The 12,693-nt window shown below is 48.8% G+C and overlaps 1 protein-coding gene across 1 annotated transcript in view; it reads right to left on the bottom strand.

The window, feature by feature from the left end:
* Positions 1-6,093, bottom strand: part of LOC134809095 (uncharacterized) — a 115,664-nt gene extending 109,571 nt beyond the window's left edge. Inside the window, exon 1 of the mRNA XM_063801455.1 lies at positions 1-6,093. This exon is cut by the window's left edge and continues 24,748 nt beyond it. Within this exon, the coding sequence (XP_063657525.1) occupies positions 5,325-5,711 (387 nt within the window). The 5' untranslated portion in view covers positions 5,712-6,093 and the 3' untranslated portion in view covers positions 1-5,324.
* Positions 6,094-12,693: the final 6,600 nt, after the last annotated feature.

Consider the following 12,693-nt stretch of genomic DNA (forward strand, 5'->3'; position numbering starts at 1 on the left):
TAATCAGAGATGACCTGCCTAGAGAGGCAGACTGGCCTCAGCAGCCATGCTGGGCTGTGGTGGGCTCCATCCAGTTCAAACTTCCCTGCAGCTTTGTTTATACTGTGAAGGTAAAACTGCCTACTCAAACCTCAGCAATGGCATACGCCCTGCCCCCACCAAGCTTGAGCATCCCAGGTGGACCTCAGACTGCTGTGCTGGCAGTGAGAATTTCAAGCCAGTGGATCTTAGCTTGCTGGGCTCCATGGGGGTGGGACCCACCAAGCCAGGCACTGGAGGGAATCTCCTGGTCTGCTGGTTGTAAAGACCATGGGAAAATTGCTGTATCTGGGCAGGAGTTCACTGTTCCTCCCAGTACAGTCTCTCATGGCTTCCCTTGGCTCGGAACAGGAAATCCCCTGACCCCTTGTGCTTCCTGGGTGAGGTAATGCCCCACCCTGCTTCAGCTCACTCTCCGTGGGCTGGACCCACTGTCCAATCAGTCCCAATGAGATGAACTGGGTACCTCAGTTGGAAATGCAGAAATCACCTACCTTCTGCACTGATCTCACTGGGAGCTGCAGACTGGAGCTGTTCCTATTCACCCATCTTGCCAACAAGTTCCTAGGACTGTCATCTTTTATAGAAAAAATGCCTTCAGACAGATTGGTTCTGTGACTGTTTATAAGTTTATATTCTAGCCCCATAGGCAAATTTTTCAAGAAAGATCACAACTGTAATAACATTTCTCCCAAGGAGTGATTAAAAACCAAATCTGAATGGACACTACTGTCTTACTAATGGGCTGTGGAAAATGCAATAACGATGCTTGTGAAATTATTAGATTCAGGAATAATGTATTCTAGAATTGTGCTAATTCATTTCCCACTTCTGATCATTTGAAGTTTACTTCTCTCATTGAAAAGGATTAATGATATGTTTAATAAATAAAGACTAATTTTATTTTATGTTGTTTTTTTTTTTTTTGAGATGGAGTCTCGCTGTCGCCCAGGCTAGAGTGCAGTGGCGCGATCTTGGCTCACTGCAGGATCCGCCCCACGGGGTTCAAGCCATTCTCCTGCCTCAGCCTCCCGCATAGCTGGGACTACAGATGCCCGCCACCTCGCCTGGCTAATTTTTTGTATTTTAGTAGAGACGGGGTTTCACCGTGTTAGCCAGGATGGTCTCGATCTCCTGATCTCATGATCCACCTGCCTCCACCTCCCAAAGTGCTAGATTACAGGCGTGAGCCACTGTGCTCGGCCCAAAAAAGACTAATTTTAAAAGAGCTTTGCTGGCTCGACTTTATGTAAAAATAGCATGAAAGAAAAGGAGATAATACCATATTTTATGAAATACCCTCTGAGACTCTTCTTTATTAAAGAAACAATTTGTAAACTGTCCTGATGTTATAAACTCTTTGTCTTCTTAGTCTGACATGAGGGTGCCAAGCTTAGTGATTTGTAGCATGGAAAGATGAGTGCTGTAGCTGGACAGTCGTAGTCACACAAAGGTTCTGTTGGTTTGGAAGGTGAGCGTTTCATATTCTTGCCCCACAAGTAAGCCAATGTTCCACCCCAGGGACAAGTATATTTCCTGAATTATGAGAAGGAGCAAGAGAGCATGTCCATCCCATGTTCTTGAGAAGTCCTGGCTCGAGCCAATAAGGCTCATCGTTGTCTGCAAAAATGGAGATCAATTTCAGTCTGCTGTCACACAGACTCTGGCAGCCAGAGATCAACAGGATCTCATAACAGTAAACCTGGTGCTTTCCAGGGCAGAGCCCCAAGTTGCTAACAGCCTCTCAGACTTAAAAAAGTAAGTTCACACAGAACAATTGTATTCTCACAGTCAGCATTGTGATCTTCCTCTGGTTCTTCATATATTTAATAAACCTTTAAAACCAGAATCCTGAGAAATGTCCCATCCCTTCCCACACAAACACATCAGCCTCTTCTACTATGTACTCATACACACTGACCAGCATTTTCTTTTTTATCTTAGGAACTAACAGAATCAAAGATATGGAGTTTTAAGGTTATCTTTTGAAGCAGACCTTTACTTTCTGAAGATAATTATTAAAGTATATTGATACTCTGTTGAGGCATATTGCTCCAGGGGTCTTGGCATTTTGTTGGTATAATTAATTATCTGCAGCAAATACGGTATCCAAAGTTCCCAGTGTGGGGAAAAGAAAGAGAGATCAGATTGTTACTGTGTCTGTGTAGAAAGAAGTAGACATAGGAGACTCCATTTTGTTCTGTACTAAGTGTCAGGCCTCTGAGCCCAAGCCAAGCCATCGCATCCCCTGTGACTTGCACGTATACACCCAGATGGCCTGAAACAACTAAAGAATCACAAAAGAAGTAAATATGCCCTGCCCCACCTTAACTGATGACATTCCACCACAAAAGAAGTGTAAATGGCCGGTCCTTGCCTTAACTGATGACATTACCTTGTGAAAGTCCTTTTCCTGGCTCATCCTGGCTCAAAAAGCACCCCCACTGAGCACCTTGCAACTCCCACTCCTGCCCACTGAGCACCTTGCAACCCCCACTCCTACCCGCGAGAGAACAAACCCCCTTTGACTGTAATTTTCCTTTACCTCCCCAAATCCTATAAAATGGCCCCACCCTTATCTCCCTTCGCTGACTCTCTTTTCGGACTCAGCCCGCCTGCACCCAGGTGAAATAAACAACCATGTTGCTCACACAAAGCCTGTTTGGTGGTCTCTTCACATGGACGCGCATGAAATTTGGTGCTGTGACTCGGATTGGGGGACCTCCCTTGGGAGATCAATCCCCTGTCCTCCTGCTCTTTGCTCCATGAGAAACATCCACCTACGACCTCAGGTCCTCAGACCGACCAGCCCAAGAAACATCTCACCAATTTCAAATCCGGTAAGCAGCCTCTTTTTACTCTCTTCTCCAACCTCCCTCACTATCCCTCAAACTCTTTCTCCTTTCAATCTCGGCGCCACACTTCAATCTCTCCCTTCTCTTAATTTCAATTCCTTTCATTTTCTGGTAGAGACAAAAGAGACATGTTTTATCTGTGAACCCAAAACTCCGGCGCCGGTCACAGACTGGGAAGGCAGCCTTCCCTTGGTGTTTAATCATTGCAGGGACACCTCTCTGATTATACACTCACATTTCAAGGGTGTCAGACCACGCAGGGATGCCTGCCTTGGTCCTTCACCCTTAGTGGCAAGTCCCACTTTCCTGGGGCAGGGGCAAGTACCCCTCAACCCCTTCTCCTTCACCCTTAGTGGCAAGTCCCGCTTTCCTAGGGGGCAAGAAGCCCCCAATTGCTTATTTCTGCACCCCAACCTCTTATCTCTGTGCCCCAATCCCTTATTTCCGCACCCTGACCTCTTATCTCTGTGCCCCAATCCCTTATTTCCGTGCCCCAACCCCTTCTCTGCTTTTCTGGAGGGCAAGAACCCCCCGCCCCTTCTCCGTGTCTCTACTCTTTTCTCTGGGCTTGCCTCCTTCAGTATGGGTAAGCTTCCACCTTCCATTCCTCCTTCTTCTCCCTTAGCCTGTGTTCTCAAAAACTTAAAACCTCTTCAGCTCACACCTGACCTAAAACCTAAATGCCTTATTTTCTTCTGCAATGCCACTTGACCCCAATACAAACTCGACAGTAGTTCCAAATAGCCAGAAAATGGCACTTTGAATTTTTCCATCCTGCAAGATCTAAATAATTATTGTCATAAAATAGGCAAACGGTCTGAGGTGCCTGACGTCCAGGCATTCTTTTACACACTCAGTCCCTTCCTAGTCCCTGTGCCCAGTGCAACTCGTCCCAAATCTTCCTTCTTTCCCTCCCACCTGTCCCCTCAGTACCAACCCCAAGCGTCGCTGAGTCTTTCTAATCTTCCTTTTCTACAGACCCATCTGACCTCTCCCTTCCTCCCCAGGCTGCTCCTCGCCAGGCCGAGCTAGGTCCCAATTCTCCCTCAGCCTCTGCTCCTCCACCCTATAATCTTTTTATCACCTCCCCTCCTCACACCTGGTCCGGCTTACAGTTTCGTTCCGTGACTAGCCCTCCCCCACCTGCCCAGCAATTTACTCTTAAAAAGGTGGCTGGAGCCAAAGGCATAGTCAAGGTTAATGCTCCTTTTTCTTTATCCCAAATCAGATAGCGTTTAGGTTCTTTTTCATCAAATATAAAAATCCAGCCCAGTTCATGACTTGTTTGGCAGCAACCCTGAGACACTTTACAGCCCTAGACCCTAAAAGGTCAAAAGGCCGTCTTATTCTCAAAATACATTTTATTACCCAATCTGCTCCCGACATTAAATAAAACTCCAAAAATTAAATTCTGACCCTCAAACCCCATAACAGGATTTAATTAACCTCGCCTTCAAGGTGTACGATAGTAGAAAAAAGTTTCAATTCCTTGCCTCCACTGTGAGACAAACCCCAGCCACATCTCCACCACACAAGAACTTCCAAACACCTGAACTGCAGCGGCCAGGCGTTCCTCCAGAACCTCCTCCCACAGGTGCTTGCTACACGTGCCGGAAATCTGGCCACTGGGCCAAGGAATGCCCGCTGCCCGGGATTCCTCCTAAGCCGCGTCCCATCTCTGTGGGACCCCACTGAAAACTGGACTGTTCAACTCACCTGTCAGCCACTCCCAGAGCCCCTGGAACTCTGGCCCAAGGCTCTCTGACTGACTACTTCCCAGATCTTCTCAGCTTAGCGGCTGAAGACTGACACTGCCCGATCGCCTCGGAAGCCCCCTAGACCATCATGGATGCTGAGCTTCGGGTAACTCTCACAGTGGAAGGTAAGCCCGTCCCCTTCTTAATCAATACAGAGGCTACCCACTCCACATTACCTTCTTTTCAAGGGCATGTTTCCCTTGCCTCCATAACTGTTGTGGGTATTGATGGCTAGGCTTCTAAACCTCTTAAAACTCCCCAACTCTGGTGCCAACTCAGACAATACTCTTTTAAGCACTCCTTTTATTTATCCCCACCTGCCCAGTTCCCTTATTAGGCTGAGACACTTTAACTAAATTATCTGCTTCCCTGACTATTCCTGGACTACAGCTATATCTCATTGCCACCCTTCTTCCCAATCCAAAGCCTCCTTTGCGTCCTCCTCTTGTATCCTGAAAGGAGCCGGGCACATTCCTCAGCCCCGGGCTCAAAACAAACAAGCCCAGTACAAACACATCCCATCCTCCCATCCCACCACATATCGCCATATATCTCTCAAACTTCCTGAGCCCAGTACAAACACCACCAAGAAAGTCTCCGATAAGGGGACAGCCATTCAAAGTTTTACTGAAAGAGTGGGAACCAAAAGAATTCCTTTGTTCCCCTGTAACTTTCAGGCTATAAAAAGCAAACACTCGCATTTTTCAGGGCCCTCTTGTATGCTGTGGAATGGAGGGACCAGGTTCGAACTTGTAGTAAAGATCCTTGCCGCTTGGCTTTGACTCTGGACTCTGGTGGTCTTCTTTGGGGAACTAATGATCTGGGCATAACATCTGGGGGCCCGTCCGGGATTCCCCAAGCCCACCAGACCCCTGGTCAATGGATCTCCTAGGATCGATCTACTGATAGGTGAGCTGGCTCGTCTCCGTTTGTCTGTCTGTGTCTGTTCTGAATCCGAATCTGTGACTCGCGAGGTCTGAAACTGGAGCTGGCACAGTCCTGGCAGACGCGCTATAGGACGGCCAGCGGAGACCGGTGGGAGACGTCCCCTGGCTCTCATCTGATCTATATTGCAATCTGAGCTGCCCCGGTTTGGCGGGCAGCAGCTGTCTCTGATCTGAGCTGCCCCGGTTTGGCGGGCAGCAGCTGTCTCTGATCTGGGCTGCCCCAGCGCGATCGCGATCCAGGCAGCTAACTCTGACCCGGGCTTCCGGTGCGCACTTGCGATCTGAACTGCCCCGGTTTGGCAGGCAGCAGCTGTCTCTGATCTGGGCTGCCCCAGCGCGACCGCGATCCAGGCAGCTAACTCTGACCCGGGCTTCTGGTGTGCGCTTGCAATCTGAACTGCCCTGGTTTGGCGGGCAGCAGCTGTCTCTGATCTGGGCTGCCCCAGCGCGACCGCGATCCAGGCAGCTAACTCTGACCAGGGCTGCCAAAGTGCGCCTGTGATTAGATATCATTAATAAGTCAGATCAGATTTCCTTTGCAGGGATTCAAACCCACATTCCTTTACAGGAAGAGACTACAAATTATTTCAGGATGGGTAATACCCAGAGCACTCCTCTATCTCTCCTTACGAGTAATTTCAAAGTAGTTAGAGCAAGGGGCCATGATCTTGGTATAGAAATCAGGAAAGGAAAGCTAATTACTCTGTGTCGCTCCGAATGGCCTGCCTTTGATGTGGGGTGGCCGCCCGAAGGGACCTTCCGAATTGCTGTCATCACCAGGGTAAAGTCCAAGATTTTCCTACCTGGGCGTGCGGGCCACTTAGATCAAATCCCATATATGCTCATATGGCAGGACCTTGTTGAGAACCCGCCTCCTTGGCTGTCCCCTTTCCAATTAGCCTCTGAACCCTGTAAGGCACTGGTTGCTCGACCACTAAAATCCAAGCAACCAACTGCCCCCCCCCATCCTGTTCTACCTGACAGCGGGGACCCACTGTTCACAGAACCCCCTCCGTATCCCTCCGGGCCCCAGGCCCCAGCCCCCCTGGCTGAGCTGCGGGAGGGAGCAGGCGGACGGGAGGCGGCCGGCACACACGGGCCCGCTGAAAGGGAAAGTAACTTTGAAGGGCTGGCGGGGCGGATGCAAGGGCGCACTTCGCAGACTAGCCCCCCTCAGCCGCCTGACTCCACGGTGGCTTTACCCCTTCAGGAAATAGGACCCCCAGATGACACAGGAATCCCCAGGCTCCAGTACTGGCCATTCTCCACCAGTGATCTGTATAACTGGAAGACTCAGAGTGCTCGGTTTTCAGACAACCCCAAAGATTTACTGGCTTTACTGGATAGTGTCATGTTCACCCACCAGCGCACTTGGGATGATTGTCAGCAGCTCCTCCAAATCTTGTTCACCACGGAAAAGCGAGAGAGAATACACATAGAAGCTAGAAAGCTGGTCCCGGGGGACGACGGTCAACCGACTGCCAACCCCGACCTCATAAACGCAACCTTTCCTCTGACCAGGCTGGCGTGGGACTACAACACGGCAGAAGGTAGGGGACGGCTACACCTTTATCGCCAGACTCTAATGGCAGGTCTCCGGGCAGCTGCTCGCAAGCCCACTAATTTGGCTAAAGTATATTCTATTCTGCAGGGAATGACAGAGAGCCCAGCTACCTACTTAGAAAGATTAATGGAAGCTTTTAGACAGTACACCCCCATAGATCCAGAGGCTCCAGGAAGTCAGGCAGCTGTTGTAATGTCTTTCGTAAATCAGGCAGCCCCAGATATTAAGAGAAAACTCCAGAAATTAGAAGACTTGGAGGGAAAGCAGATTCAGGACCTCCTTCAGATAGCCCAGCGGGTTTACAATAACAGAGATACTCCAGAGGAAAAGCAATTTAAGGCCACTGAAAAAATGACCAAGGTCCTGGCAGCAGTGGTACAGAAAGAGCATCTACAGCCAGAATACACCCAACCTAGGCGGCTCCCCCCGGCATGATAACCTGAGCAAAGACCAATGTGCTTACTGTAAGGGGGCTGGCCACTGGGTAAGAGACTGCCCCCTTGTCTCCGAATGATTGTGGCCACGGCTCTGATGGTGCAAGATGCTGATAAACTTGTCATGGGGCAAGAATTGCGGGTCGTTACTCCACATGCCATCGAAGGTGTACTCAAACAGCCACCTAATCGATGGATGAGTAACGCCCGGCTCACCCACTACCAAGGACTACTACTAAATCCTCTCAGGATAATTTTCCTGCCCCCAATGACCTTAAACCCTGCCTCGCTGCTGCCCAACCCGGACCTGGACGCCCCACTCCATGACTGCACCGAGATACTAGCTCAGGCGCACGGAGTTCGAGAAGACCTGCAGGACCGCCCACTTCCTGACGCCGACCTCATCTGGTTCACTGATGGGAGCAGCTTCATGCATCAAGGCCAGAGGTACGCTGGGGCGGCAGTAACTTCAGAGACTGAGGTAATCTGGGCGGAACCCCTGCCCCCGGGGACCTCGGCCCAGAAGGCCGAACTGATAGCGCTCACCCAAGCTCTTACCTTAGGGGCGGGGAAAAAGCTGACAGTATATACAGACAGCCGATATGCTTTTGCAACAGCGCATATACATGGGGCCATTTACAGGGAGCGAGGGTTACTGACGGCTGAAGGAAAAGAGATAAAAAACAAGCAAGAGATCCTAGCCCTGCTAACAGCCCTATGGAGGCCAGAAAAATTAGCCATTGTACATTGCCCACGGCATCAGAAACTAACTACTCCAACTGCTCAAGGCAACTTTCTGGCAGACCAAACTGCAAGAAATGTGGCGAAGGCTCCCAGCCAACTCCTTGCACTCCAGCTCCCTGACCCGGGCCCCCGGGACTTGCCATATTTCCCTGAATATTCAGAACAAGATCTCCAGTGGATTGACAAACTTCCCCTGAAAAAAATCCAGAATGGGTGGTGGACTGATACTAATGACCAAACCATCCTACCAGGAAAATTAGGACAACAGGTGTTAGAACACATCCACCGAACCACCCACCTGGGGGCCCGGCAGATGATAGACCTGATCAGATGCTCCAAGCTCAAAATCAGACATATAGCTGAGACGGCCAGCAGTATCATGACAAGTTGCAAAGTCTGCCAGCTTAACAACGCATACCCCCAATCTCAAGCTGCAGCAGGAACAAGGCTCAGGGGAACCAGGCCCAGTATCTACTGGGAAGTAGATTTTACTGAAATAAAGCCAGGAAAGTACGGGTACCGGTACTTACTTGTCTTTGTAGATACTTTTTCAGGGTGGACTGAAGCATTCCCAACCAAAAGAGAAACTGCTCAGGTCGTAGCAAAGAAAATTCTGGAAGATATCCTCCCCAGGTATGGCTTCCCCATCCAGATAGGGTCAGATAATGGGCCCGCTTTCGTCGCTAAGGTAAGTCAGGACTTGGCTTCCATCCTTGGGGCAAATTGGAAACTACATTGCGCTTACAGGCCCCAGAGTTCAGGACAGGTAGAAAGGATGAATCGGACCTTAAAAGAGACCTTAACTAAATTGACTATAGAGACTGGCGCTAATTGGGTAGTCCTTCTCCCCTATGCTCTGTTCCAGGCCCGTAATACTCCTTACAAACTAGGCCTTACCCCTTACGAAATCATGTATGGCAGACCTCCACCCCTGGTTCCTAGCTTAAAAGATGACCTGCTTAAGTCTGAAACAGAAAATGTCTCTGAATTCTTATTTTCCTTACAAGCCTTACAGGAAATTCACCAAGAAATCTGGCCCAAGCTGAGAGAGCTATATGAGACCAGTCCCCCACCGACACCCCATCCGTACCAGCCGGGAGACTGGGTCCTGGTTAAGCGACACCGACAAAAGACCCTAAAGCCCAGGTGGAAAGGACCACTCCAAGTACTCCTGACCACACCCACCACCCTGAAGGTAGAAGGCATTGCGTGGTGGATCCACTACACCCACGTCAAGCCAGTGGACCCAACCTCCGACCTTCTGGGGCCAATCATGGCGGCGGCGGCTGAAGCACCGGACACGTGGACTGTGGACAGAGCTAAGAACAACCCCTTAAAACTCACCCTGCGCCGGCAGCATAACTCACTGCAAACATGCAGTTAGGTAGTCTAACTCTAACATTAGTCGCCCTAGTGGCCGCTGGGGAAAACATAAAGCCAGCTCCTAATCCCTTTGTCTGGAGATTCTGGCTTTATGAAAACCAAACCCACCCTGGGCAACCTCATAAGCCCAGGAAATTAGTGGCCAGTGCAGATTGCCCCTCCTCAGGGTGCAATAGCCCAATTTTACTAAATTTTACCGATTTCCCAGTAGCCAAACCAGTGGCACCAATAATATGCTTCGAGTATGATCAGACTGAATACAATTGTAAGCACTATTGGTGGCACCAAAGTGCCGGCTGCCCTTATAACTATTGTAACATCCATAAATACCAATGGTGGGGTGGAGAAGAACAGATAGATCCCAGATGGCCCTTCCATCGCAGACGAGATAGAGACCTTTCATATACATGGATAGTTAGAGACCCCTGGAACTCCCGCTGGACCACGCCTCAACACGGGGCTGTATACTACTCCTCCGCCTCCACATGGCCTAGCAGTCACCTCTATCTGTGGCGGGGTCTAGTGCAGGTACGGCCCCTGGTCCATGGAAATATCCAGCGACAAGAAAACCGCCTGACACAAGATTTACGTCCTTTTTCCTGGTTAAAATTATTGCAAGAAGGATTAGAACTTGCCAACCTTACAGGACTTCACAGCCTGTCTGGCTGCTTTCTATGTGCCACTCTAGGGCATCCACCGCTAACCGCTGTCCCCCTGCCATGGGGATCATCCACCTCTGCCCAAGCTAACAACCACCAAAACCTCTCATATGCCCCTATCCCTAACGTGCCACTATACCTAAACCCCAGTCAAGAGAAGTTTCCCTACTGTTTCTCAGGAACTAATTCCAGCCTCTGCAGCATCACTGCAATGCCCCCTAACATCACCTTAAAGGCTCCGTCAGGCATATTCTTCTGGTGTAATGGAACATTATCTAAAAACCTATCAAGCCCCTCTGTTACCAACCTACTGTGTCTTCCTGTCACATTAGTTCCCCGGTTAACTCTACTTACTGCCGGCGAGTTCCTAGGGTATACCGGTAACTGGACTAGTGCTGTTATTCACCCAGACCCTAGACCGAGACCTGCACGAGCCATATTTCTTCCCCTCATTGCAGGAATCTCCCTCACCGCATCCTTCATGGCGGCCGGACTGGCTGGGGGAGCCCTAGGTCACACCCTTATAGAAAGTAACAAGCTGTACCAACAATTTGCCGTTGCTATGGAGGAGTCAGCTGAGTCCCTTGCCTCCCTCCAGCGGCAGCTCACGTCCCTAGCACAGGTAACCTTGCAGAACCGGAAGGCCTTAGACCTACTCACTGCTGAAAAAGGGGGAACGTGTATGTTTCTAAAGGAAGACCGTTGTTTCTACATAAATGAATCAGGACTCGTGGAAGACCGAGTCCAACAGTTACGCAAGTTAAGCACAGAAGTAAGAACACGGCAGTTTGCTTCAGCTGCAGACCAATGGTGGAACTCATCTATGTTTTCTCTGTTAGCCCCCTTCCTTGGACCCCTGCTGAGTCTACTATTTCTGCTTACCGTAGGACCTTGTGTTGTTAACAGAATTTTGCGGTTCGTTAAAGAAAGGTTTAACACTGTACAACTCATAGTCCTCAGAGCCCAATACCAACCTGTAAACGCTGAAACAGAATCAGACTTATAAGACCCAAGATTGGCTCTAAAAAATACCTGAAAAGAAAGGGGGGGAATGAAGAGAGCCGTGCACATTCCTCAGCCCCGGGCTCAAAACAAACAAGCCCAGTACAAACACATCCCATCCTCCCATCCCACCACATATCACCATATATCTCTTAAACTTCCCCCGGGCTCAAAACAAACAAGCCCAGTACAAACACCACCAGGAAAGTCTCCAATAAGGGGACAGATGAGGGGACAGCCGTTCAAAGTTTTACTGAAAGAGCAGGAACCAAAAGAATTCCTTTGTTCCCCTGTAACTTTCAGGCTATAAAAAAGCAAACACTCGCATTGTTCGGGGCCCTCTTGTATGCGGTGAAATGGAGGGACCAGGTTTGAACTTGTAGTAAAGATCCTTGCCACTTGGCTTTGACTCTGGACTCTGGTGGTCTTCTTTGGGGAACAAACGGTCTGGGCATAACACTTACATTAAGGTTGGAAATAGTGAGATAAAAAGAACAGGAGGGTTTGGAAGCACGGATCTGACAGGAAAGGCTGCATATTGGGCAAGTCAGGTCTCAGAGAACAGACCTGTGTGTAAGGCCATCATTCAAGGAAAACAGTTTGAAGGATTAGTAGACACTGGACCAGATGTCCCTATCATTGCTTTAAATCAGTGGCCAAAAAATTGGCCTAAACAAAAGGTTGTTATGGGGCTTGTCAGCATAGGCACAGCCTCAGAAGTGTATCAAAGTACTAGGATTTTACGTTGTTTAGGGCCAGATAATCAAGAAAGTACTTCCCATGTTAAAAAACATTTATTATCTTGTTTTGCTGTAATGGGAGTTCCAGAAAAAATTAAAACTGACAATGGACAAGGATATTGTAGTAAAGCTTTCCAAAAATTCTTAAATCAGTGGAAAATTTCACATACAACAGGAATTCCCTATAATTCCCAAGGACAGGTCATAGTTGAAAGAACTAATAGAACACTCAAAACTCAATTAGTTAAACAAAAAGAAGGGGGAGACAGTAAGGAGTGTACCACTCCTCAGAGGCAACTTAATCTAGCACTCTATACTTTAAATTTTTTAAACATTTATAGAAATCAGACTACTACTTCTGCAGAACAACATCTTACTGGTAAAAAGAACAGCCCACATGAAGGAAAACTGATTTGGTGGAAAGATAATAAAAATAAGACATGGGAAATAGGGAAGGTGATAACGTGGGGGAGAGGTTTTGCTTGTGTTTCACGAGGAGAAAATCAGCTTCCTGTTTGGATACCCACTAGACATTTGAAGTTCTACAATGAACCCATCGGAGATGAAAA

This window comes from Pan troglodytes, chromosome 20 (genome assembly GCF_028858775.2).
Source record: "Pan troglodytes isolate AG18354 chromosome 20, NHGRI_mPanTro3-v2.0_pri, whole genome shotgun sequence".
Taxonomy (NCBI): domain Eukaryota; kingdom Metazoa; phylum Chordata; class Mammalia; order Primates; family Hominidae; genus Pan; species Pan troglodytes.